Here is a 26,896-nt window from a genome sequence, read left to right as displayed (position 1 = left end):
CAAAAAAAAAAAAAAAAAAAAAAGCAATCAGTGCCTCCTGTATTGGCATGAAAAGATGCCCACAATATATTAAGTGGAAAAAGCAGCTTGCAGAATATTATGCACAGTATGGTCCTGTGGTTTTTTTTTTTAAATATGTCTGCACAATATATCTGAAAGGATGTACATCAGCTGTTAGGAATGGTTAGCCCCAAGGGTGGGGTGGGATGGGGATAAGAAAAGGGCATTCACTTTCACTGGGTTGTTTAAAAACTCTTTGTTTTTATGCTACCAAAAAGGAAGAAAATCCAGCTGGGCGCAGTAGCTTACGCCTGTGATCTCAGACTTTTAGAGGCTGAAGTGGGAGGATAGCTTGAGTCCAGGAGTTTGAGGCCAAACTGGGCAACATTGTGAGACCCCGTTTCTGCAAAAAGTGAAAAATTAGCTGGGGCAATAGTGTGTGCCTGTAGTCCCAGCTACTCAGTAGTCTGAGGTGGGAGGATTGCTTGAGCTGAGGAGGTCAAGGCTGCAGTGAACTATGATTACACTCCTACACTTAGCCTGGGTGACAGTCTTTAAAAAAAAAAAAAGAGGAAAACCCTAGTAAGTATATTTCTAGTTAAGACTGCTTCTGTCTGCACCCACCTAACTCTCTTCCCCTTGCATACACACAAATCCGTTTGAGTACTGTGAGGGAACTCAGACCACAGAGGGATGGTATAGTCCTCACCCCGGCCCCCCAACCAGATGCCTGGTGGGGCTAAACCTCCCCTCAGAGAGCATTCATTCCCACTTAGACTGGGCCAAAGGCCCTTGATCTCGGGGGCTGCAGCTGTGGGATCTTCTGAGCCCCGCCCTGGAGGGGCTGGCTTCTTAAATCCTCTGGGGGAATAAACAGTACTTATTTTCTTATGTAAGAGGGATGGGCTGGTACCTTATGCAGGGAAACCGGCCAAATCCTGTTTCTGGAAAATTACTCAACTATCAGCAAGCTGGAAAAGTCGATCTCTAGGACTTCAGCAGCTTCATGTCTAGTTGGGCCCCAGAGAGTCAAAGAATGAGGATTTGCTTCTGTACAGTTTGGTAGATTGTTGAGACTTAGGCTACCCAGGCTCTGGGCACATTCAGAAGGACTTTGCTTGACCGTATAGTTCTGTGTCCTAAAGTGGACCTGGAGCTGAAAATGTGCTTGGAACCACAGAAGTACCTAGAACATGGCGGGGTGCAGTGGCTCATGCCTGTAATCCCGGCACTGGGAGTCTGAGTGGGTAGATTGCTTGAGGTCAGGAGTTCGAGACCAGCCTGGCCAACATGGCGAAATGCTGTCTTTACTAAAAATACAAAAATTGGCCAGGCAGGGTGGTGTGCGCCTGTAATCTCAGCTACTTGGAAGGCTGAGGCAGAAGAACTGCTTGAACCCGGAGGCAGAGTTTACAGTGAGCCGAGAGCATACCGCTGCACTCCAGCCTGGGCGACAGAGCGAGATTCTGTCTCAAAAAAAAAAAAAAAAAAAAAAGTAAGTACCAGCCGGGCATGGTGGCTCATGCCTATAATTCCAGCACTTCGGGAGGCCAAGGTGGGTGGATCACCCAAGGTCAGGAGTTTGAAACCAACCTAGCCAATATGATGAAACCCCATCTCTTAAAAAAAAAAAAAAAAGAGAAAGTACCTAGAATACTATGAGCAGGATAATTTACCTTTTACAAATTAGCATTGTGAAGCTCAGAGAGGTGAAATGGCGAAGGCAAAGTCACCCAGGAAATCAGCTAGTTCTGGTATGCACCCTATTTGGCTGACTTGGCCCCTGCCTTCCCCCTCCCCACCCCTCAGGCTTGGGTGAGCCCTGGGTGAGTCTGAGGAGCCCTGGGCCTCCTTTCCAATCTCAGCGAGAACTCTTATCCTTACTGTTACTAAGAATCACCGCAGGTGTGTTTATTTGTAAATCATATCACATCAGTGCCATCCTAGAATCCTTACAAGCAGGGCAGGGTCACAGATGAGCTGAATCACTCAGAAGCTTAGTGGCAAAGCCCCAGCTCGCCTATGTCTCCTGACCTCTGACCCAGTGTGGTTTGCAGTACTGCTCTGCTGCTGGAACTGGCTGGCCACAGCACCTGGGTCACAGGGGGAAAGCCCCAGCTCTTTAGGATTGAGCATAGCAGGTCTGGCCTGCACCCGCACGGGCAGGAGAAACCTCGGCCTGTGCACACTCAACATTTTCAAGGATCCTGGACACAGCTTTTGTGCTTCCTTTCTTAGTCCTTCCTACAGCTTGTGTAGCACTAGGGGGTCCAGCTATGAACCTGATTGCCAACACGGCCTAAGGACAAGCCTGCCCACACCTATTCCAGCTCCATTTGGCACAGTCAGGGGCAGGGATAGCAGGCCCCTGCAGGATTCCACCTCCCCACCTCTACACAGATTCTCCTTTTCCCCTAATACTCCCATCATCCTCCTTTGAGCTGCTTAGAGGAATCAGCAGCTCAGCTTAGCTTAGATTTAGCCGATCAATCCCAAAGAAGAACGTGGCTCAGCCTCTTGGCCATTCCTGGAGTGGCAGCACACACTTGGCTGGCGTGGGTCCACAGAGGCTCTCATGAGTGGGCCCAGCAGAGAGGTCCCTTGGGAGAGGGATTCTAGGGGGCTAGACTGAGATAAGCCTGGCGCTGACTGTTGCCTCCTGCCTTGTGGTCCTGGCCATTCCTGCCCTCTTCTCTCTCCGGAGCTTGGGAGGTGTCAGAGCATTGCTGTAGCCACTGGTGAGCTCTCCTGGTTGCCATCCCTCCTGGCCGTGCTCTGATCTCCCCACTGAGATGCTCAGGTGATTAAAGGAGAGCCCAGTTGTGGCCCATGACATTCCCTGTCACTAGCAGGGGTTGGGGTGGGGGCAAGGTCAGGCAAATAAGTTCTGAGCAGCCCAGAAATAATGAGTGGCCGACTGCTTCTCGGGGCTTTGCCTGCCGGTATCACCACTGTGCTCTCCTGGTCGTGGTGCACCGAGGCCCAGCAGCTATGGGGCAGTGGGCCACAGCAGCCATGCTGTCCCTCACACACATACCTTCTGTGGGCTGCAGAGTGATTCCATAGCATCTCATGTGAGCCTCACTTCCCACCTGGAGTAGGATGTTGTCACTCACTTAACAGTTTTTTTTTTTTTTTTGAGACGGAGTTTCACTCATGTTACCCAGGCTGGAGTGCAATGGCGTGATCTCGGCTCACCGCAACCTCCGCCTCCTGGGTTCAGGCAATTCTCCTGCCTCAGCCTCCCGAGTAGCTGGGATTACAGGCACGCGCCACCATGCCCAGCAAATTTTTTGTATTTTTAGTAGAGACGGGGTTTCACCATGTTGACCAGGATGGTCTCGATCTCTTGACCTCGTGATCCACCTGCCTCAGCCTCCCAAAGTGCTGGGATTACAGGCTTGAGCCACCGTGCCTGGCTGTGGCCAGGTGTGGTGGCTCACACTTGTAATCCCAGCACTTTGGGAGGGCAAGGCGGGTGGATCACCTGAGGTCAGGAGTTTGAGACCAGCCTAGTGAAACCTGTCTCTACTAAAAGTACAAAAATTATATAACTTGATCAAGACAGTTGCAGGTGAGAAAAACAAAAATTAGCCAGGTGTGGTGGCAGGCACCTGTAATCCCAGCTACTTGGGAGGCTGAGACAGGAGAATCGGTTGAACCCAGGAGGCAGAGGTTGCAGTGAGCTGAGATCATGCCACTTCATTCCAGCCTGGGTGACAGAGCAAAACTCCATCTCAAAAAAAAAAAAAAAAAAAAGCCAAGCTGCCCAGCGAAGGGACTTCTAAAAGGTCACAAATCCAGTGAGTGGCAGAAGGGGGATATATAGCCCAGCCCCTCTGGTGGAGTGTCCAGTACTTGTCCCATGCCCTCCACACCCCTGTGTACCCAGCCACTCATTTATTCATTTGGGTTATACATTTGGTCATTTATTCATTTGGTCAATGCACATTCTTTACACGCACACACTGTGCTAGGGCATAAATGGGTATGGAGGCAAGTCCACTGGGGAGTTTGTCCCCAAAGGGCTCCCTGCTTTTTCTTTTTTCTTTTCTTTTCTTTCTTTCTTTTTTTTCTTTGGTGTTGGTTGTCATTATTCTTGTTTTATACAGGAGGTTTAACAGCTCGCTTGAGTTGTGTAGCTAGTAAGAGGTAAAACTTGAATCCAGGATGAAGTGCCAGAGCCTACACTAAAGTCAAGGAACAAAACTGCGAGGGGACGCTGGCAGGGGGTTCCGAGGCTGCCTGGGGGGATGTAGGTGGTCTTCGCCAAAGGAATGCCACATGCAGAAACACAGAGGGTCAGCCATTCAGTCCGGGGTTCACCTGAGCCTGGGACTTGCTGCACGAAGGGATGTGCCAGGAGAGCCAGGAGAGAGGCCAAAGGTTTCTGGTGAGCCCTGCACAGCCCCCACCAGAGCGCATCAGTGGGCCCCACAGCTGGTGGCAAGTGGCAGAAATGTGGGCCCAATTTGGCCAGGCTTGGCACCTTGGGTCTGGGGCAGGACACCATGGGGGCTGAAAGTTTCCTTAAGGCTGTTCCCACCCTCAGACACTGGCAGCAGTGGAGGTTTAGATGGAGTCAGAAGGCCTGGACTTCACTTTCTGCTTTTTCCCAGCTGGCTGGCTGTGGGTAGTCACTTAACTGCTCTGAGCCTGGTTTCTCTTTTGTAAAATGGTAATTAGAGGCCCCGCTCCGCTGCCCCACAGGGCTGTGGAGAAAAATGCTCTGCAGCCCTGGACGCCTCTCACAAATTCCTGACCCAGCTCCTGGGTGAGCTGAGGGTGGTGTGTGGGGGTGTGTCCCAGAGGAAGGCTGCATGAGGCGTGCGGCAACCGGAATGGGGGACCCAGTCTCTAGCCCTGGGAGGGAGACAAGCAGGCATACAAATCATGCATCACAGAATTGACTTTGGGCCCTATTAGCTACCATGTGGAGAGTCACACCTAGCAATTCAGTTTGAATCCTGGCTCTGCCACTTCCTGGCTGGGTGACCTTGGCTCTTTGGAGATAAAGTTTCACTACCTGTAAAATAAAAATAATAAAGCTTGACTGGGCATAGTAGCTTACGCCTGTAATCCCACCACTTTGGGAGGCTGAGGCAGGTGGATCACTTGAGGTTGGGAGTTTGAGACCAGCCTGGCCAACTTGGTGAAACCCCGTCTCTACTAAAAATACAAAAATTTGCTGGGCATGGTAGCGGGTGCCTGTAATCCCAGCTATTTGGGAGTCTGAGGCAGGAGAATTACTTGAGAGGCTGGAGTCCAGGAGATGGAGGTTGCAGTTAGCTGAGATCGTGCCATTGCACTCCAGCCTGGACAATAGACTCTGCTCTCCCACCCCCAAAAAATTAAACACACAAAAAAAACCAGGCCGGGTGTGGTGGCTCATACCTGTAACCCCAGCACTTTGGGAGGCTGAGGCAGGCAGATCACTTGAGGTCAGGAGTTCGAAACCAGCCTGGCCAACATGATGAAACTCTGTTTCTACTACAAATACAAAAATTAACTGGGCATAGTGGTGGGCACCTGTAATCCCAGCTACTTGGGAGGCTGAGGCAGGAGAATCACTTGAGTCTGGGAGGCGGAGGTTGCAGTGAGCCAAGATCACGTCATTGTACTCCAGCCTGGGTGACAGAGCGAGACTCAGAAAAACAAAGAAACAAACCAACAAAAAACTTGCCATGCAGGGTTGTGAAGATTAAAGAAAGCTGTTTAATTGCAAGTCCTCTGGAGTCTTAATTTAGGGCAGGCTTTATGGAGATGGCAAGCCCTGAAGGATATAGATGAAGAGAGACTCCTGCCCAGGGCCCCTCTCCACCCCTCTCCTCCCACATCAGGGGGCATCTGTATATCCATTTCCCAAAGGCTCCAGGCCCACGTGATTCTTACACGTGCTGACTCTTGGCTGGAAATGCACTTCCCCACCTATCCCTACTCTACTCTGCCTCCAGGCAAGAATGGTGCCTTCCCTTGCCCACTCTCTTTACCCGACCTGTGTTACAGCAAGGTTGACGTTTCCTCAGCTGTGGTTCTCAATTGTGAGGGATTCCCTGTCCCAAGCGTCTGGAAGATGTCTTGCTTATCTCTGTCCCCAAGCCTGAACATCTATGAATTCATTCAATATTCTTGAAAGGTTTCTGCAGCCAGGCCCTCCCAGTGCTGGGTGCTGTATGGACACAGGCAGCCTCTGCCCGCATGGAGCTTGCTTACGTTTTTGAGGGAGGGAAGAGGGAGGACACACACAGATAACAAACATGTAAACAAGCTGAGGCCTCAATCAGGAGGCAGGGGAAGCTCTAGGAAGATGTAGGCCCTTGATTCTAGGGGAAGAATGTTCCAGACAGAGCCTCTGAGGGGATATAAGATGAGCTTGCATGAAGGCCAGTATAGCAAGAGTGCTGGGATAGAGGACAGAAATCAGAGGCCCAGGGAGAGACCAGATCACTTAAATTTTGTTCTAGCCGTAGTAGGGAGCCTTCAGATATTTTATTTTATTTATTTATTTTTTGAGACAGAGTCTCGCTCTGTCACCCAGGCTGGAGTGCAGTGGTACGATCTCCGCTCACTGCAACCTCCATCTCCTGGGTTCAAACGATTCTCCTGCCTCAGCCTCCGAAAGTGTTAGGATTACAGGTGCGAGCCGCCGCACCCGGCTGCCTTCGAATATTTTAAAGTGTGACATGATAAATCGGATTTAGGCTCTGAACAGGTCATTCAGGCGTTTTGTGGAGATGGGGCCGCAGGAAGCAGAGAGACCAGCGGTGGTCCAGGCCAGGGCGGCGAGGGCCAGAGAGAGAGTTTTAGAGATTGTGGTGACAGGTGCTGCTGATGACTTGCACATGGGATGGGAAAGAAGGAGAAATCAAGGCTGAACATAAGCCTGGGGCCTCAGCACCCGCGGTAAATTGTTCAGTATCCCTAGGCTTTCATTTTAACATCTGTAACAAAAATCCAAGAAAGCAAAGGAGGCTTTGTAAAAATGCTGTGCACTGCGAGGCGAGTGAGTGAGTGGTGACTGGAGAAGGCAGCCCCAGTGCCCTTTCTGACGGACTAAAGGCTGAGGTCTCCATGCCACATGGGTGTCACCCTAAAGACAACTCTCGGGATACGGCCCTCTCTTCCCCTCCCCCTCCCCCACAAGGGCATTGTGGTGCCTTTTTCTCAGACGGAGGGTGGGAGAAGTTTCAGGAATGAAAAGTCAAGTGACATCCAGGATTCCTGTTAAATGCCCACGTGGGCTGGCTCAGAGAAAGTTTCCAGTACATGTGTGCTCAAGGAGTGGGGATTGAGTGGTGGTCAGATGGATGCCTTCATTGCATTTTTATTTTCATTTCCAACTTCTCTGACCTCATAAGTCATTTCAGATAGATGTAAGTGCTGGGAAGAAAATAAAATAGGGCCCCTGGAGAAACCCATATACACAGTCACAGTGCAGTTGTCTGCAGATGGGAGGCTCTGTAGGTTTGGGCAGCGGTGCTGGGAGGAGCCCCTGGTAGCCTGGCCTCAGAACAGGGTTGTTCCCAGAAAGTAGCAGCAGTGAGCTTGTGTTCTCCAGATAAGGGCCCCAGCAGCGCTTACTGGGATGTTGGGAGTCTCTGAATTGAAATGCAGTGCTGTGCCCGAAGAGGAGTAAGGGTGGCGCCCAGCTGCCCCGATGATCCCAGGTGCCAGGCTATACCCCATCCTGGCCCTGCCCTTCCCTCGCTCTCCAGGCGGCTGGAAACAGTAGCCCTGATGTCCCATCTATATGCTCCTCCCCCAGAGCTCCTCCTCTGAACTTTGCGCCTGCTGGCTCCAGGGATCTTTGGTCCTTTAGCCACTGCTTAGGGAGCACCTGCCAGGTGCTGAGGCCAGGTGGGCACGGTGTGACAGAGGACGTGCCAGACACTCCTGTGGGGAGATGTCAGGCAACACAGGCAGTCAGTTTTGATAAGTGCTTGAAGGAGGAGGGAGGGGAGACAGTTGCAGGCCAGAAGCACCAGGAGACAAAGGCGGGGTGACTGGAGTGGGATGCCTGCAGACAGGAATGCAGAGGGCGCGGGTGCCAGAGCGGGTGTGGCTGGACCCGGATTGGAAAGGCTTTGCCAGGCCGGAGGGTGCCACACCCTCATGGGCTGAGCTCATAGTCCTCAGCGCTTTGGGTCCCCAGCTCTGACAAGCGGTGGGGAGACATGAGCAGAGCCCCTGCCTGGGAGTCAGGGACCTAGACTCTAGCCCTGGCTCTGATACTACATTGTGCTATGTCTCTGGGCCTCAGTTTCCTCCCCTGTAAAATGGGAATGAATAATATAATAATAGTAGTAATTTTAGCTACTATTCACTGGGTCGTCACTCTAACCAAGCACGCTTCTAAATGTCTCACAAATATTATAGCATTAAGGCTGGGCGCGGTGGCTCACGCCTGTAATCCTAGCACTTTGGGAGGCCAAGGTGGGTGGATCACCTGAGGTCAGGAGTTCAAGACCAGCCTGGCCATCATGGTGAAACCCCATCTTGAAAAAAAAATATTATAGTATTTAATCATAACAGCTCTTAATATTATTCCTTCTTTTTTTTTTTTTTTTAAGACAGAGTCTCACTCTCATTGCCTAGGCAGGAGTACAATGGCATGATGTCAGCTAACTGCAGCCTCCACCTCCAGGGTTCAACTGTTCTCCTGCCTCAGCCTCTCAAGTAGCTGGGATTACAGGCACATGCCACCACGCACGGCTAATTTTGTATTTTTAATAGAGATGGGGTTTCACCATCTTGGTTAGGCTGGTCTCGAACTCCTGACCTCATATGATCCACCTGCCTTGGCCTCCCAAAGTGCTGGGATTACAGGCATGAGCCACTGGGCCCAGCCTATTCCCATTTTTCTTTCCTTTTTTTAGGGGGGTGGGGGGGACAGAGTCTTGCTCTGTGGCCCAGGCTGTAGTGCAATGGTGCGATCTCAGCTCATTGCAACCTCTGCCTCCCTGGCTCAAGTGATTCTCCCAAGTTCCAGCTTCCTAAGCAGCTACCACGCCTGGCTAATTTTTTGTAGTTTTAGTAGAGATGGGGTTTTGCCACGTTGGCCATGCTGGTCTCAAACTCCTGGCCTCAAGTGATCTGACTGCTTTGGCTTCCCAACGTGCTGGAATTTTGGCATGAGCCACTGTGCCTGGCCTTTTTTTCCATAATTAAAAATTTTTTTTTTGAAAATAGAGATGGGATCTTGCTGTGTTGCCCAGGTTGGTCTTGAACTCCTGGCCTGAAGCCGTCCTCCAGCAAGGGCAGCAGAGACAGCAGGGCAGGTGTGCCGGCTGGGTAGACTGCTGCGTGTTTGTGTTCTAGGAGGCCAGTGGTCCTGCCAACAGCTACACAGCCACTGCCCAGGCTGACAGGCTGACCCAGGAGCCCGAGAGCATCCATACGTGGCGAGGAGAGCAGAGGAAACTGCTGCAAGAGCTGGGCCCCTTGGCCTTCTGAAGTTGCTGGGATTATAGGCATGAGCTACCATGCCTGGCCCCATTTTTCTTTTTTTTGGTACGGAGTTTCGCTTTTGTTACCCAGGCTGGAGTGCAATGGCGCAATCTCGGCTCACCGCAACCTCCGCCTCCTGGGTTCAGGCAATTCTCCTGCCTCAGCCTCCTGAGTAGCTGGGATTACAGGCACGCACCACCATGCCCAGCTAATTTTTTGTATTTTTAGTAGAGATGGGGTTTCACCGTGTTGACCAGGATGGTCTCGATCTCTTGACCTCGTGATCCACCCGCCTCGGCCTCCCAAAGTGCTGGGATTACAGGCTTGAGCCACTGCGCCCGGCCCCATTTTTCAAATGAGAAAACAAAAGTCAGGCAAGGTTAAGCAATTTCTCCCAGGCCTTACACACATCTCGTAGTATCAGAGGTGGCATCTGAGCCGAGACAGCCAGGCCGCAGAGTCCAGGTTCTTCCCTATGGTGTGCTCCGAGCTGTGATATGTCACACATCTCAAGACTACTTCTCTGCTCAACAAACGTCTACTGAGCATCTGCTATGCAGGCACCGTGTTGGGCTCTGGGGGTGTAGCAGTGAACAGGACAGAGATGATGTTCTGATGGCAGAGACAGACAGATAAACACATTATAAAGTCAGGTCCTCTTAGGCCGGGCGTGGTGGCTCAGGCCTGTAATCCCAGCACTTGTCGGGGGCGGAGGCAGGCAGATCACCTTCGGTCAGGAGTTTGAGACCAGCCTGGCCAACATGGTGAAACCCCATCTCTACCAAAATTACAAAAAATTAGCTGGGTGTCGTGATGGGCCCCTGTAATCCCAGCTACTTGGGAGGCTGAGGCAGGAGAATCACTTGAACCTGGGAGGCAGAGGTTGCAGTGAGCCAAGATTGCGCCATCGCACTCCAGCCTGGGCAACAGAGCGAGACTCCGTCTCAAAAAAAAAAAAGAAACGACCTAGAAATAGAAATTCCATTTGACCCAGCAATCCCATTACTGCGTATGTATCCAAAGGATTATAAATCGTTCTACTATAAGGACACATGCACACGAATGTTCACTGCAGCACAGTTTACAATAGCAAAGACCTGGAACCAACCCAAATGCCCATCAATGATAGCCTGGACAGGGAAAATGTGGCCCATATACACCATGGAATATTATGCAGCCATCAAAAACGATGAGTTCGTGTCCTTTGTAGGGACATGGATGAACCTGGAAACCATCATTCTCAGCAAACTGCACAAGAACAGAAAATCAAATACCGCATGTTCTCACTTATAGGCGGGTGTTGAACAATGAGAACACATGGACACAGGGAGGGGAGCATCACACACTGGAATCTGTGGGGGGGAAATAAGGGAGGGACAGTGGGGGGTGGGGAGTTGGGGAGAGAGAGCATGGGGAGAAATGCCAGATATAGGTGAAGGGGAGGAAGGCAGCAAATGAAGCTGCCACATGTGTACCTATGCAGCAATCTTGCATGTTCTTCACATGTACTCCAAAACCTAAAATGCAATAAAAAGAAAAAGAAAACATGAAAAAAATTTTAAAATAATAAAAAAATTAAAAAAAGGAAAGGTAAAGTGAGGACTAAGTGTTAGGAGTTGACAACCACAACAGAGAGTGATTTTAATGACTGTAGAACAAGGGACTCACTGTGCCAAGCAGTGTTCTAAGTTCTTTATAATTTGTAACTCATTTCATCCTTATGTCCTCCCTTTGGGGTCATACTGTTATTTAGCCCATTTTATGACAAAGAAAGTGACTAGCACACGGTTTCTTGAGTCTCCTGCTTGGGGGGTATCAAAACCTATGACTGGCCTGAGGGCAATGATCAGGCACAGAGAGGGTGAGTAACTTGCCCGCAGTCACACAGGTGGAGGAGTGTTGCTGGCAGAGGGAACAGCAAGGGCAAAGGGAGGTGTAGTCACCAGAGACAGTGGGTATGAGGTTGTTTGAGGCTGAGTTATCCAGACGTGAGCAGGTCCCCAGCAGTGTTTGTGTTCTAGGAGGCCAACGGTCCTGCTGACGGCTACGCAGCCATTGCCCAGGCTGACAGGCTGACCCAGGAGCCCGAGAGCATCCGCAAGTGGCGAGAAGAGCAGAGGAAACGGCTGCAAGAGCTGGGTGAGGGCAGGGCTGAGGTGGGTTGGGCTGGGGTCCCCTCCCCAGCACCCCCATTGGAGTGGGCTGTGTGTGGGGTGAAGTGTGTGGGGAGGCCTTGGAGTGCGTGGAACCCTGCATGCCTTAATGTGGGACTGGGCCAGGGCGGCCCTGAGGCGCCTGGCAGGGGCCAGGGGAGGAGCAGCCTGTGCATCCCAGCTGGAAAGCAGCCGCTCATTCTCCTGTGGGGTCCCAGATGCTGCGTCTAAGGTGACAGAACAGGAGTGGCGGGAGAAGGCCAAGAAGGACCTGGAGGAGTGGAACCAGCGCCAGAGTGAACAAGTGGAGAAAAACAAGATCAACAACCGGTGAGAGGGCCGTGGGCACGTGAGGGCCAGCCATGGGGACGTGAGGGGCCAGCCGTGGGGACGTGAGGGGCAGCAGTGGGGACGTGAGGGGCAGCCATGGGGACGTGAGGGGCAGCCGTGGGGACGTGAGGGGCCAGCCGTGGGGACGTGAGGGGCAGCTGTGGGATGTGAGGGGCCAGCCGTGGGGACGTGAGGGGCCAGCCGTGGGGACGTGAGGGGCAGCCGTGGGGACGTGAGGGGCCAGCCGTGGGCATGTGAGGGGCCAGCCGTGGGGACGTGAGGGGGCCAGCCGTGGGGACGTGAGGGGCCAGCTGTGGGGACCTGAGGGGGCCAGCTGTGGGAACGTGAGGGGGTCTTGAGGACATGAGGGGGCCGTGAGGAGGTGAGGGGGCAGAGGGGATATAAGGGTGTCATGGGGACATGAGGGGGCCAACTGTGGGGACGTGAGGGGTCCGTGGAGATATGGGGGGCAGCTGATGGGACATGATGGAGCTGTGGTATGGGGGACAGTCTGGATGGGCTGGTTTGGTGATGGGAGCAGGGAAGGAGAAGGGAAACTCCAGGGCTGCTTCCTCATTTGCTCGTGGAGTTCAGGGACCCCTGGAGCTGCTCCACCATGGAGGCCTCACCTGCTTTCAAGGGGAAGCTGAGTCTGAGAGGCAGCTAAAGGGGTCCAGGCCCCAGCAGCCAACAGTGAGGTGTGGCCCCCTGTGGCCAGAGTTAGGGTCAGAGACAGCACAAGCCGCACTGAAGATGAAGAGGCAACTTGTGCATGGGATTTTACTGCTGGAGAAATGCCAACCTGAGTGGCTAAAGGATAAAGGAATCACAGGCTGTATACCTACAAAGGCCAGGGGTAGGATGGTGGGTACTGGGGCGCAAGGGGCTCCAGTGAAGTCCGTCCACACTCACTCACTGCGTCCGCTGTCCTTTCCTCCAGCTGCGCTTCACTGTCGGGCCCGCACCCTGGTGTGGAGGGAAAGATGGCCAGCAGCAACTCCAGGCTTCTGCCCTATTCTCTTGGCAGCCCTAGTGAAAATAGCACCTTGTGCCCCAGAGCTCCAGCTCAAGTCCTTGGCCCGACCCTCACTGGCTTGGATCATGCCAGGCCCAGGGACTAGCCTGGGGGCCCTAGTCTGGGTGATAGTCCCATTCCTTGGGTTGTACATAGGGATCAGTCCCACTCAAACCACAGGGACTGAAGCTGGGGCAACCTGGTCCAGCAGAGGACAATCAGGGTGCCCTTCCTGGAAGAAGAGGATGGATGCTGGGCAGGTGAAGATAGCCGATGCCCAGCAGAGAGCACCTTTGTGGAAATGGTCTCAGAGTGAATACTGCCCGGTGCTCCCTGCCTTTGAGGCTACCGCCTTCAGGGTCCAAGGTCTTCCAAGAAGGGAAAGGCCTGCCATAGGAGACAGCTACCCTTCCGTCCAGAAAACTGCTGCATGCCAGGCTCTGGGGTAGGCACTAAGGAGATAGAGATAAGGAAGACCCTGTCTTATGTCCTCAAAGGGCGCAGAGAGAAAAACACACATGTTCAACTGAGTTCAAATACAGTAGGGCCCTCTGCACGAAGGCCATGGAAGCAAGGAAATGGGTCAGGGAGGGACCTCTGTGTCTGGGGACTTGGGCTTTGGAGGATGACTAGGAGATCATCAGGAAAAAAGTGCAGGGAGTAGGGGAGGGCATTCTAGACCTGGGTACGAAAGAAAAAATGTGATGTATTGGGCAACAGGGCCCAGGGGGTGGAGGGAGAGAAGGCAGGAGGCTATGGACTCACATTGTAAGGGCCTCTGCTGATGAGTCAGGCAGTGACGGGCAGTGGGGAGCCTCTGAAGGTGTTTGAGCAGGAGTAACATGATCAGGGATGAATTTTAGAGAAGGCACTGGGGCCAGGGCGGAGGTCCCCATTCTCTTGTTTGGGGCTGTGGATCATTGCCGAGCCTTCCAGAACTATGCTTCCTAACACCTCTCCCACTGGAGGTACTAATGCTGTCTCTCTCTCTCTTTAACCCTCTGCCTGCCTGTCTGTCTTGCCATCTATCTTTCCCCACCTAACCCCTTCCCTCAACCTTTCCCTCAAGGATCGCTGACAAAGCATTCTACCAGCAGCCAGATGCTGATATCATCGGCTACGTGTACGTGTGTCTTTTGCTTCTCTGTCGGTAAAGCTGGAGAGGGAATAGATGTGGCGGCCACAGTTTCTTGAGTTCCTTGCTTGTGGGATATAAATGAGTATGGCTGGGCTCCGAGCAGTGGTCAGAGCAGGAGGCAAATGCCCTGGCAGGTGCAGGCACCAACCATCTCTCTGCCTCCAGCAAACCAGAGGCTGCTTGGCTAAATCAGAGCCCTGCAGGGTAAAGGCAGAGAAAGGAATGCGCTGGCCACTCATTCCCATGTGGGACGGACAAATGGCAAAGCAGCCCCGACTCCCTCCCTCTGAGATGCCTCTTGTAGGGTGTGTGGGGTGAAGGGTTTTTTTGTTGTTGTTAAGCCAAGAGTTTCGCTCTTGTCCCTGATTGGAGTGCAGTGGTGCGATCTCGGCTCACTGCAACCTCTGCCTCCTGTGATCAAGAGATTCTCCTGCCTCAGCCTCCGAGTAGCTGGGGTTATAGGTGTGCGCCACCACGCCCAGGTAATTTTTGTATTTTTAGTGGAGACAGGGTTTCACCATGTTGACCAGGCTGGTTTCCAAGTCCTGGCCTCAGGTGATCCACCTACCTCGGCCTCTCAAAGTGTTGGGATTACAGGCGTAAGCCACTGTGCCTGGCCGAAGGGGTCTTTAATTGAACAGACAGACACTAAGCATGGGATGCTGGAGGCATATAAAGGACAAGAGCTGCTCCTTCGTGTCATCCGTCCCTTCTTCCTGCCCCAGTGCACTGACTTTGGCCAGCAGCCCCTGCCCAGACCACCACAGGCCCCCTTGCATGTTTCAAGTTTGGGGTCTACTGGGTGTGGTGAGTAATCAAGACCAGGGTTGACAAACAGGTTTTACCTCATGCCAACCTCATTTGGTTGGTAGAGACCTCCTGGAGGGTGGCGGTGGGAATTCCGGAGCTGAAGAGAAAGTATTTGCCGTTCCTCACTCTAGGTGCGCCCTGGCGGCCTGTGATGTGTCGAGGCTGAGCCTCCTCTCACAGGGCATAGAACACACCAGGGTCTTCGTATCCTTCCTTCTGCTGTCCCAAATTTAGTGCTCATTGGCACTCGCCTTGTACCAGATTGGTAAGACACACACAGGCCTCCTCCCCACCCCCACGGTGCTCATGGTCTGGAGTGTGTTGTGGTAAGAGCCTCGTGGAAGGGCACAGTGAGCTCTGGAAACCACTCTCTGCTGGGGGATCCCGGGCAGACTTCAGAGAAGCAAGACCTTCAGCTGACCTTAAAGTGTGAGAAAGCGTTTGCTGGATAGGAAGGGTGGGAAGAGAAGGTGGGAGGAGCACCTGGGGCCAAGGCATCCAGAGAGAAAAGGCCCAGCTGACTGCAGCGGCAGAAGCTCGAGAAGCTCTACGAGGGCTGGGACAGTGGGATGGGTGGGAGCTGAGGCTAGGAAGTGGTTGGCTTAGGGCTGGCTACAAAGCTCCTGTTGTGCCAAGGCTGAGCTCACACATGATCCAGAAGGCAGTGGGGAGCCACGGGAGGCTTCCACAGGGGATGGCGATGTCAGTTGGGCACGGGTGCTGTGGAATACCACAGGAGGTTCGATGCTTGAAATGACCCAGAGAGCACCCAGGAGAGCCCTGAAGAGAGTCAGAGTGTAGACCAGGGCTGCTGCTGCTTTTTTTTTTTTTTTTTATAAAGACAGAGTCTTGCTGTGTCACCCAGGCTGGAATGCAGTGGCATGATCTTGACTCACTGCAACCTCCACCTCCTGGGTTCAAGTGATTCTTCTGCCTCAGCCTCCCAAGTAGCTGGAATTACAGGCACCTGCCACCATGCCCGGCTAATTTTTTCCATTTTTAGTGGAGATGGGGTTTCACCATGTTGGCCAGACTGGTCTTGAACTCCTGACCTCAAGTGATCCACCCACTTCAGCCTCCCAAAGTGCTGGGATTACAGGTGTAAGCAACTGCGCCCAGGCTTTAACTTTCATGTGCCTATGAATTACCAGGCAGTGTGGTGAAAACCCCGATTCTGATTCAGCAGGACTGTGGGGAGGCCCAAGGGTCTGCATTTCTTTTTTTTTTTTTTAATATTTTTCCTCTATGTTTTTTTGTTTCTTTCTTTCTTTTTTTTTTTTTTTTCCTCTTTGGGTCCGCATTTCTGACAAGATCTATGGTCGCACTGATGCTATTGGATCATGGACACTTTGAGCTGTAGGGACAGAGAGGAGCCTCTGGACCCTGAAGGGACAGCTCCTAGCATAGCTCCCCTCATCCCCCCTTGCCACCCAGCTCCACGCAGCACTTTCCTTTTTTCCAGGCCTGCTTGCTACCTCATTGAATTCTCAGGCCAGTGAAACAGTTGGTAGGGCAAAGCTATGATCCTCATTTTACAGGCTAGGAAATAAGCATGGAGCCAGCATCGCTAGAGAGGGCCCAGGTCACCTGTTCCCAGGGTCAGCTGTTCCATGGAGAGCTCCTGCCATCAGTCACGTCTGGCATCGGCAGAACTGGTCCTGCTTGAGATGCAGAGGGGGGCTTCCAGGAAATGAGGGACCCTCGCTGGCCAAACAGGACATAGACCCAGCTCTCCTCACCTAAGAATACCTTATCGTCCTTCTCTTAATGAGTCCCACGTTTAGATTTGTCCACTATACTGTATTTACTTGTTTCTCCACTGTCCCTTAGTCAGTGGCTTCTGTAACTGTCCACCTGAACTTCTGATGAAGGACCGCCAGTTTTCATCCTAACTTGATTTACAGCCAAACTCAGACTCCAGTGGAGCATTCATGCCCCAGCCTGTGGCTCCATAGTGATAATGGTTGTTCCTGACTACAAAGGGCTCTGTAGTCAAATACGCCTGGGATGTGGTGTGTTCCATATCGATCACATACCCACCTTGGAGGGTCACGATGCACCGGACATTAAAGGCTTTGAAAGTCTTGCTATAAAGATCTTCTTTAGCTGAGTTTTCCATATGTATTTGACCAGTCTCTGGAGAATACTTACATAGAACATTTGGGCAATGCTGAGCTAGGCGCTTCTGTTAGGTGGTTAGTCAATGTCCTTCTGCCAAGTTTTTGGAAATGGTGAAAATAGCTAAGGTACTGCATTAGGTCCTCCAAGGGTCTTTAGGTGTCAGGAACCCCAGGTTGGGAACTCCTGATGGGGAGGTAATGAACAGAGTGCCTAGGCTGGGGAGACCTTTCTGAGGAGGTGAGGCCTGCACTGAGAACTGAATGACAAGCAGCAAGCCAGGAGCAGGTCTGGGGGAAGCATGTCCCAGGAAGAGGTGATAGCAAGTGCCAAGGTCCTGAGGCAGGACCAAGCTAGGCTTCCTCTTGCGCCAAGGCTGCTTTCCTCTGAAGTCAGAGGGGCACAGGGCTGGGGAGGAGACTTCTAGATAAAAGTGCTCCACAGTAGGCTGGGCAAAGCAGCCTTGCTCACAGGAAAGGCTGGGGAAAGGCGGGCAGCTATGAAACCCCCTCCTATCTCCACCTGCAGGGCATCCGAGGAGGCTTTCGTGAAGGAATCCAAGGAGGAGACCCCAGGCACAGAGTGGGAGAAGGTGGCCCAGCTATGTGACTTCAACCCCAAGAGCAGCAAGCAGTGCAAAGATGTGTCCCGCCTGCGCTCGGTGCTCATGTCCCTGAAGCAGACGCCACTGTCCCGCTAGGTGCCTGCTATAGCATGGCCACAGAGCATGGGCGGGGCCTGGGCAGAGGAGGAACAGCTGCTCTGGTTGGGGCAGAGACTCCCAGCAGCTGCTCCCCACAGCCTATTCCACTCCTCCCATCTCCAGGGGCTGGGAGGGGACCCTCATGCCTCTCGCCCCTCAGTCCTTCCCAGCCCTATGGTCCAGTCCCTCACACCTCCTCTCAGTCCACTCAATTGTGACTGCCCCTCCTGATGTATTTTTTTCTTGGCTTAAAGGGTGTGTTGTTAACTCTTTTTACACTTATTTATTATCATTCTCATTTCTCTGGAAGCCACAACTGGTGTCAGGGCTCAGTTTGTGCTTAGAACTTTCCCAGCTTCATGGCCTTGAGAGAAGGCGAGACCGTTTCCCCATTTCCCAGCCAAGTGGGGGCCCCAAGCTGTCTGTGATCCCCAGGAGGAAAGACAGCCTCTCGCAGAACGCTTTTGTAACCTCGATCCTTAAACAAGTCTGTGAGGTAAATTCTGTTATTCTCATCATATAGCCAAGGACACCAAGGTTCCCAGAGGGGAAGTGGCTTATAGTGGGAGGGAAAAAGCAAGACTGGAGGTTCCTGGTGGGAGCTTCCTCCTGAGCCTGGGTAACAGTCTCGAAGACCCACGAGACTCCCTTCCTCAGGGTTGGCTGGGACCCCTCTGGATGTGGAGGCAGAGGGTCCCAGCATATTTTGCTTCTTCCTTCAGCTGGGCCCATCTGTGGATTTGGGATAAACAACCAATGACCACACCTTCTTCCCCTTCAGCAGAGTTTGCAAACAGGACATTCCTGACCTGCATGGTGTTTAAAAAGATTTGAGTAATTGCCAGTAAATATTAGCTTCCCAGGGCTTCTGTAACAAAGTACACAAACTAGCTAGCTTACAACAGAAGTTTATTGTCTCATAGTCCTTGAGGCCAGAAATCTGAAGTCAAGGTGTGGCAGGGCCGTGCTCCCTCTGAAGCAGCTGGGGCAGGGTCTGTTCCACTTGCTTCTGGTTTTTGGTAGCCTCAGGCATCCTTTAGCTAGCAGATGTATCACTCCAATCTTGTCACCATCAGACGGCTGTCTGCACATTACCTTCTATGCATGTCTTTGTGTCCAAATCTTCTTTTTCTTTTTTTTTTTTTTTTTGTGAAACAGGGTCTTGCTTTGTCACTGAGGCTGGAGTGCGGTGGCATAATCTCGGCTCACTGCAGCCTCAACTTCCTTGGGTTAGGCGATCTTTTCCACCTCAGCCTCCCAAGTAGCTGGGACTAGAGCCATGTGCCACCACACCTGGCTAATCTTTGTATTTTTAGTAGAGACGGGGCTTTGCCGTGTCACCTAGGCTGGGCTCAGACTCCTGGGCTCAAGTGATTTACCCACTTTGGCCTCCCAAAGTGCTGGGATTACAGGGATGAGCCACAGCACCCAGCCTACTGTCACATTCCAGGGAAATGAAATGACTTCAGCAGCTTTGGAAGGGGGACACCATGACACCACTTACAAACAGTGGCCACCCTCTTTAAAAGTGTCACAGTCCTCACCATTCCATGTCCTTATATCTGGAGGCCAAGGGTCACCACAGTGCACTGCTCTACATCTACCGTCTCTGTCTCACAGTTGAGAGAACATGGTGGAGGCAAGAAACTTGGCTGGCCCTAGTATAGCCTTCCACTCTGAAATCTAGACTGTCTGGGGGTTCAAGAAGGGGTGTGTCTTCACTCCCCCTTTTTCCTTCTGCTAGCTTGAAGCTGGTGTTGAAAACAGTAGAATCACACATGGGAAAAACCTGGGTCCTCAAATCCAACATTTGAGGAGAGCTGACCACAGACCAGGAATACATGTGTGAGACTTTACCTGAAGGAGGAACTCACAGGTCACCTCTCTTCTGGTTTGCTCAGGTCCTCAGCCTCTTCCAAAACCCTAAAACACCACATACACAAATTGCTGGACAGCTTTGGGACTGTGTTCTTCCCACTGTACCAGACTGCTTCTCTGAGCCTGTTTCCTGTTCTATACTGTGTCAAGAACCAGGATGGTCTAGATCAGTGGCGCCCCATAGGCTCTCGGGAGGTGGTAGCAGGGTTAGGAGCTGGTGCTAAGTGGAAGGCAGAACCCTCTGCCTCTGACCAGACTATGAGAGGTCTCATCTGAAGGAAGGTTGTCCTACTGAAGGTTGTCCTACTGAAGTTCCAAAAACTGCTGGCTAGATCAGTATTTTTCAAATAGCATTACTCTAGGCCCACTGAACTAGAATCTCAAGGAGTGACCTGGGGATCTCTACTTTCAAAGTGCCTCAGGTGGCTGTTACTAGCAAAGTTGGGGAATCACTAGATTACAAGATTTCTAAGTGCCACTCCAGTCTAAAGTCCATTTCCTCCAAAATCGAAGACCAGAAACCACGGGCGTGAGATTGAATTCACCACACTACAAGTGGATTTTTAAGAGTTTATTAAGCAGACTGGAGGGGAGATGTGGCACAAATAGAAGTATGTAACATTTGAACAACAGGATCTGGGATTTTTGAAAAAATCTTTCAGTTAGGGTTACACAAAGGGTCACTTCCACCCCCAACGACACAGGGCGCGCTCAAAGGGGAGGAAGGAGTAAGTCCCATGGTAGGGCCAGTGGCTGCTCCTGGATTTTGGAATGATTTCTGCGGAGCTTTCAAGGCCAGACCCTGGGCTCATGGTCGAGACTTCATAGAGGTGACAGCTAGACCCACCAAGATGGCTGCGATTGTGAAGCCCTGGGCGGCGATCCGGGTGCGCATCATGAGCTGAGAGCGCCGGCTGTGGCCCTTGTGGAAGCAGTAGAGGCCGTAGCCGAGGGCGGTCGCCGTGGCCAGGCAACCTGAGGAGGGGATAAAGCAACTGGGAAACTGCAGGTCGGGCCCCGCAAGTCATTCCCCGCTTTGGGTCTCTCTTCCAGAAAGCCAACATCTCCGAACTATAGCGGAGGGAGGGCGGAGAGGGTTGGTCAGGTAAGGTCCTCCTAGTTATAGTTCTCCCAGTTTCAGGCCCCAAATCCCGCCCCCTAAACTTGCTGCTCCCGCTCCAATCAGTTTCGCCCCTCACCGCCCCGCCCCTTGTCACTACTCCCGTCCGCGCTCATTCCGCTCCCCGCTGGCGCTCTGATCCTCCTCTACTTCCTTCCTCCCGACATCACTGTCCTCTGCGTGTGGAGTTCCTACAGCACCCACTTACCTATGGGTACCATCGGGTTCTCGCGGACCTTGCGAATGAACTTTTCCTTGAAACGCTCTGGCTTGCTGTAAAGAGTGGGGCTAAATCCCTCAATGACGGGAGCCTTCGATGGTTCTAAAGAGGCCTCCGGGGTCACAGGGCCGGGAGTCGCCATGACCGGGCCACACAGCTGCAGGAGAAAATCGGGACTCCGAGCTCCGTCTCCCGGTGAAGGTCGTGAAAGGGGCGGGGAAACGAATAGATTGAACGTTGTACGCAGGCGCAGGCGCTCTTTGCATTCTGGGCGTTGTAGTGCTCACGAAGCGCTGCGAAAGGACTACATTTCCCCAAATGCCCACAAAGCCTTGTGCACGCCCCCCGGAAGGGGTTTGTTAACACGAGGTCTAAGAGTGAGAGGCACCTCGTGTGAGCTGCTGGTGGGGTGGTCAGCGCAATGCCCAAGGCCAAAGGCAAGACCCGGAGGCAGAAGTTTGGTTACAATGTCAACCGAAAGCGCCTGAACCGGAATGCTCGACGGAAGGCAGCGCCGCGGATCGAGTGGTGAGGGGATTGGGGTTCCGGGTGGCGGGACGCCTCGGCCGGGACGGCCCGCGAGATGACGGATCCGCGATGTCTCTTGCCGGTAGCTCCCACATCCGACATGCCTGGGACCACGCTAAATCGGTGCGGCAGAACCTGGCCGAGATGGGGTTGGCTGTGGACCCCAACAAGGCGGTGCCCCTCCGTAAGAGAAAGGTGAAGGTCATGGAGGTGGACATAGAAGAGAGGCCTAAGGAGCTTGTGCGGAAGCCCTATGTGCTGAATGACCTGGAGGCAGAAGCCAGCCTTCCAGAAAAGAAAGGAAATACTCTGTCTCGGGACCTCATCGACTACGTACGCTACATGGTAGAGAACCACGGGGAGGACTATAAGGTGAGCAGCTTAGGCCACTTGGGCTGGCTGGGAAGGCGCCCTGGACCATTGGCGGCTTGATCTGCTTGTGCAGCAACTGTTTCCTGAAACAGTAAAAGAAAGGGGGGGAAAAGAGACTCTAGGAAATGGATCCCATTGACAGTGATCAAACTTGAATGAATGGCTTATGGCAAGGATAGATTGAGTGGCCTTGGTTCCTATCTCACTCTCGGATAAATGTTTTGCTTGCATGATGTTTTTTTTTGGTTTGTTTTTGAGAGTCTCGCTCTGTCACCCAGGCTGGAAGTCTGTATTTTTGGCTTCCTTTAACAGTGTAAAGATCCAGCTACACTGGACCCCTGGGCCCAGGTGGGATTAGTTGGCTATGATGGGTCATGAGCCCCTCAGCTGGCCCCAACTCCTCCCTGACCCACTGGACTCTAAGGCCTCCCCGGTCTTTTTTTGAGACCAAGTCTTGCTCTATCACCCAGGGTAGAATGCAGTGGTGTGATCATGGCTTACCATAGCCTCAACCTCTGGGGCTGATGAAACAGTCCTCCTGCCTCAGCCTCCCAAGTAGCTGGGACCACAGGATGGTTAATTTATTGTTTTTAGAGAGACAGTTTGCCCAGGGTGCCCTGGAACTCCTAGGCTGATTTGGTGGCGATCCTCCCACCTCTGTCTCCTAGAGTGTTGGGATTATAGGCATGAGCCACTGTGCCTGGTGCACCACAGCCTTTGAGGTCAGGATTCTGGACCTCAGGGATAGTTAGCAAATGGCTTGCCCAATTCAGGATGAGCTAGGATCTGAGCCTTTGCCTGTCTAGCCCTCTTTAAAGTAGCCCTTCTCTTTTCTTAGGCCATGGCTCGCGATGAGAAGAATTACTATCAAGATACCCCAAAACAGATTCGGAATAAGATCAATGTCTATAAACGTTTTTACCCAGCAGAGTGGCAAGACTTCCTCGATTCTTTGCAGAAGAATAAGATGGAGGTTGAGTGACTGGTTTACATCACACCTGCCCCAGGCTGAGGCCTCTCCCTGGACCAGGGAAGAGACCTGAAGCTGGAGCCAGGGTGTAAGGCAAGGAGGGCTGTGTGGCTCCAGAGAGGCTGGCCAGATCCCATGGAATCAGAAGGTTTTACACACACACACACACACGCGTGCGCGAACACATACTCCCCACTCTGGGGAAGCAACTGTTATCAGAGGCTCTAATTTATATTCTTCTGGGGGTTCATGGAAAAGCCAGAACCTGCTGTTTTCAGGGTGGGTGGTTTATTTGAATATAGTGTGTACATAAGAAAATAAAGATATTTTACTTCTCTGATGATTTTGTATTTTCTGCTCTTAGCCAAACCCTGAGTCTGCCCAGTGAAAACTACCTCTGCTGGGGCTGAGAGGCCATCCTATTTGTCAGCAAGTGCTACATTCACATGTCCTTCTAAGCACGGCCTCTGGCCTCTTCCCAATTGCCCTCTGCCTCTGTTTCCCACACAGCAGTTCCTCTCACCCTCTACAGAAGCTCGCTGGGAACCCTGGGCTGCTTGGAAGGGGCCTGCCTTGCCCATGCTAGTCCCATCCCTAGGCTGGGGGCTGGTGGGTCCCTAGCCTGAAGCCTGTGGCTTGACTGTCAGAGGGTAAGGAGCTCAACTCCTGGCCTGCCCTCTGAGTGACCTGCCTTCTCTGCTTTTCTTTGGATTGCTTATGTTGGCCTTGGTCTGAAGTGAATCCGAGGCCCCCAACCTGACTTCTGGGACTGGTGGGCTGCCGAATCCCACTCTGCTGTGTGCGAAGCACTGGGCTACACGTGGCATGGCCATTCTTTGGGGCCGGCTTGCCTGATTCGGTGGCATGATGTCCACAATGTACCAGGATCACAAGCAGGGTATGCAGTGGGCACTGGGTATTTTCTTATGTCCAACTATTAGTCATACAAAAACCTCTCATTCTCAGGATTTCTCAGAATCACCTATAATCTGTCTTGTCACTGTTCTTGAAAAGGAGGGCGTGGTTTTTGTGCATAGATCATTTCATGTGAAATCTTACATGGTGCATGGTTTTATGCTCATCTTACAGGTGAGGAAATGGGCTACAAGGTGTCAGAGTGGGGTGTGAAGTCTGTCTAACTGTCCAGGCTTTCTTCTTGTCTTCCCCGTTAAGGACCCCTGAAGGCTGCCCATCAGTCCCATACCATCAAGACAGGCTGGGAGTTTCAGCACTCCCCTTACTGGACCCAGCCATAGACTCCAGCAGTGACTGGCCCTCGGAAGCACACAGCAGTGTTTAGTCTGCAGCAGAGCTCCTGAGGGCCTATTTGGTGCCATCTTATGTCCTCCACAGGATTCCAAATTCAGGCCTTTGACTGGGGCAGCCCTTTAAGATGTGTCTTTACCCAGTTGAGGAAAGAATTTTAGGAAGCCTTCCCTACCACTGTCCTCCACCCCCAGGCTATGGTGTCTTGTAGGTATTTTGAGACAAGGTCACGCTCTTGCATCCCAGGCTGGAGTGCAATGGCATGATCATGGCTCACTGCAGAGGCAACCTCAACCTTCCGAGCTCAAGTGATCCTCCCTCCTCAACCCATCCCAAGAAGCCATCTCTGGTGGCCTCTCTTCAAAGGGATGGTAATAGGTCAAAGAATGGAAAATGAGAAGCCACAGCTTTATCTGAGTTACTTAACAAAAGCCCCCAGTGCCAGGTGAGTGACCAGGCACAGGTTCAACAGGTAAGTGTAGTGAAGACTTCTATGAGAGGAGTGGACACTCTACATGGTCTGTGCAACCCACTCCCTCAGGTCCACAGCCTTCCCTCCATTCATCTTTGTTGGAACATGAGGGCTGCCCAAACATTTAACTCTGTTCCCAAGCTCAGCTGGGTTGGCAGCTGTTGGGTTGAGGCAGTGCGGGGAACACAGTATAACCCAGGCTAGATCATTCTGAGATGAGCAGCTCCAGGTGACTGGACTGGTTCCCAAGCGCAGGTGATCTTGGCTCCTGAATCACAAAATCCTATTCACAAGCAGGTGGCTAAGAGCACCAGACAGCCAGGCAGTTAGGTGAGGTTCGTAAGGCCTTTTCACCCACTTTGCCCAGTCTACATGTGGTAGAAACCAAAGCAGATGAGCACCATGGCACTGTGACTGAGGGACAGGCCAGCGGCCCCACCAGAGGAGCACAGCTGTTGACCACCAACCCATAGGCTCTAGGACGCTCACATTCTGTACCAGTATTGGAGAGCAGTGGCACGCCGGACCTTTAGTGCCCTCAGTGTGCTGCTGGGACCTGAAGTTTTGAGAGTGGTCTTGATAAAAGCAGCTCAAGTCGACATAATGAAACTTTATTCTTCAAGTTCACCTCCCACAATTGACTTTAAAAACGGTTCTACAGGGCCGGGCGCGGTGGCTCAAGCCTGTAATCCCAGCACTTTGGGAGGCCGAGGCGGGTGGATCACGAGGTCAAGAGATCGAGACCATCCTCGTCAACATGGTGAAACCCCGTCTCTACTAAAAATACAAAAAATTAGCTGGGCATGGTGGCGCGTGCCTGTAGTCCCAGCTGCTCAGGAGGCTGAGGCAGGAGAATTGCCTGAACCCAGGAGGCGGAGGTTGCGGTGAGCCGAGATCGCGCCATTGCACTCCAGCCTGGGTAACAAGAGTGAAACTCCGTCTCAAAAAAAAAAAAAAATAAATAAATAAAAAAAATAAAAAAATAAAAACGGTTCTACATAAAAATATTCGTTAGACACAGGCAGATCTTAATTGGGTAAAAAAGGACCCCCTCAACAATTAATGCTGGTTCCAAAGGTGACCTTTGTTTTGAATTAAGTCTGGTCTAAAGCTGCCTCTGTACATAGTAAATTATAACCTAACTTAATGTGTAAACAACCTGCAGCCTAATCTAACAGTATACTCTTGTAATAAGTAACCAAATGTCAGCCAATCATAGGCTGAAGGCTGCCAAAACATGTCCAAAGAAGGAAAATGCCAGCCTGCAGCCAATCAGGCTATCTCTATGTCTTTTTCATTTCTTTGCCTATAGATACAGCCTGCACACATTCTGAACCATTGCTCTTAGTCTTGAGTGCTACCTGGTTCATGAGCCCTTTTCTGCTCAATTAAACTGTTAACTTGTCTATAAAATTTTTCTTTTAACAAATTGGTGTCAGAAGTGAGATCCAAAGTAGAACTTCAGTGACCTCCAGGAGCACTGAGTGACCACACAGAGGTATCTGCCAGGGTCTATTGTGCCCACTGATCCCTCACAGCAACTGGAGGTCATAGTGAGTTCTTTCTAGGATTCTGAGTTCCATGAATTTGTGTTTTGAGCTCTCCAAGTTTATTTTTTACTGGACTGAGTCCTAGATGAGCAATTTTTATAGGACTAGGTCCTGGATTGGACTGGATCCCTTAATTAACTGGATGGATACAGTTAGAGGCATTAATCTTTTTGATAATGGGCTTGTTTTCAATCCAAGAAGTCTGGGACTCCACCTTCTGGGACTCCAGCTAATTTTATATATAAAAATTATGGGGTTGGTTGTGGTGGCTCATGCCTGTAATCCCAGCACTTTTCGAGGCCGAGGCAGGAAGATCTCTTGAGCTCACAAATTTGAGACCAGCCTGGGCAACACGGCAAAACTCCATCTCTACAAAAAAAATACAAAAATTAGTTGGGCATGGTGGTGTGTGCCTGTAGTCCCAGCTACTTGGGAGGCTTAGGTGGGAGGATCTCTTGAGCCTGGAGGCAGAGATTGCAGTGAGCCAATATCGCATCACTGCACTCCAGCCTGGGTGACAAAGCAACACTCTATCTCAAAAAACAAAATGAGGCCAGGCGTGGTGGCTCACACCTGTAATCCCAATGCTTTGGGAGGCCGAGGCGGGCAGAACACCTCACCTGCCTGGCCAATGTGGTGAAACCCCCTCTACTAAAAATACAAAAATTAGCTGGGTGTGGTGGTGCACACCTGTGATTGAAGCTACTCAGGAGGCTGAGGCATGAGAATTGCTTGAACCTGGGGGTGGTGACAGAGTAAGACTACAAAAAAAAAAGAGAGGGGATGGGAGGGAGCGAGGAAGGGAG

The 26,896-nt window shown here is 51.9% G+C and overlaps 3 protein-coding genes across 4 annotated transcripts in view; 2 read left to right on the top strand and 1 right to left on the bottom strand.

Moving 5' to 3' along the window:
* CLTB (clathrin light chain B) overlaps nt 1-18,023 on the top strand; it is a 24,877-nt gene extending 6,854 nt beyond the window's left edge. The window contains exons 3-6 of one of the 2 annotated variants that reach the window (XM_032271787.1): nt 11,469-11,586; nt 11,819-11,930; nt 14,015-14,068; nt 17,540-18,023. In XM_032271787.1, coding sequence (XP_032127678.1) covers nt 11,469-11,586; nt 11,819-11,930; nt 14,015-14,068; nt 17,540-17,711 — 456 coding nt within the window. In that variant the 3' untranslated portion in view covers nt 17,712-18,023. The remainder of the gene's footprint in view (nt 1-11,468; nt 11,587-11,818; nt 11,931-14,014; nt 14,069-17,539) is intronic. The other variant, XM_032271788.1, reaches the window with a different exon arrangement.
* Nucleotides 18,024-20,148: 2,125 nt separating this feature from the next.
* On the bottom strand, nt 20,149-21,139 carry HIGD2A (HIG1 hypoxia inducible domain family member 2A). Its single transcript, XM_032271790.1, has 2 exons — nt 20,921-21,139; nt 20,149-20,567 (listed from the first exon to the last, which is right to left on the bottom strand). The coding sequence occupies exons 1-2, from the start codon at nt 21,072-21,074 to the stop codon at nt 20,401-20,403; spliced, it is 321 nt and encodes a 106-aa protein (XP_032127681.1). The 5' UTR covers nt 21,075-21,139; the 3' UTR covers nt 20,149-20,400.
* Nucleotides 21,140-21,246: 107 nt separating this feature from the next.
* On the top strand, nt 21,247-23,142 carry NOP16 (NOP16 nucleolar protein). Its single transcript, XM_032271789.1, has 3 exons — nt 21,247-21,460; nt 21,547-21,832; nt 22,671-23,142. The coding sequence occupies exons 1-3, from the start codon at nt 21,354-21,356 to the stop codon at nt 22,812-22,814; spliced, it is 537 nt and encodes a 178-aa protein (XP_032127680.1). The 5' UTR covers nt 21,247-21,353; the 3' UTR covers nt 22,815-23,142.
* Nucleotides 23,143-26,896: the final 3,754 nt, after the last annotated feature.

Source organism: Sapajus apella, unplaced genomic scaffold, assembly GCF_009761245.1.
Source record: "Sapajus apella isolate SASKATOON/1434 unplaced genomic scaffold, GSC_monkey_1.0 scaffold249, whole genome shotgun sequence".
Classification (NCBI taxonomy): domain Eukaryota; kingdom Metazoa; phylum Chordata; class Mammalia; order Primates; family Cebidae; genus Sapajus; species Sapajus apella.
Note: the sequence above shows the minus strand (reverse complement) of the source record. Positions and strands in the feature narration are given on the sequence as shown.

Coding starts and splice junctions, on each gene's coding strand:
- HIGD2A (XM_032271790.1), bottom strand. CDS start 21,074: ATGGCGACTCCCGGCCCTGTGACCCCGGAGGCCTCTTTAGAACCATCG. Junction 20,568..20,920: donor GAACCCGATGGTACCCATAG/GTAAGTGGGTGC, acceptor TCCCCTCCTCAG/GTTGCCTGGCCACGGCGACC.
- NOP16 (XM_032271789.1), top strand. CDS start 21,354: ATGCCCAAGGCCAAAGGCAAGACCCGGAGGCAGAAGTTTGGTTACAAT. Junction 21,461..21,546: donor GCAGCGCCGCGGATCGAGTG/GTGAGGGGATTG, acceptor TCTTGCCGGTAG/CTCCCACATCCGACATGCCT. Junction 21,833..22,670: donor ACCACGGGGAGGACTATAAG/GTGAGCAGCTTA, acceptor CTCTTTTCTTAG/GCCATGGCTCGCGATGAGAA.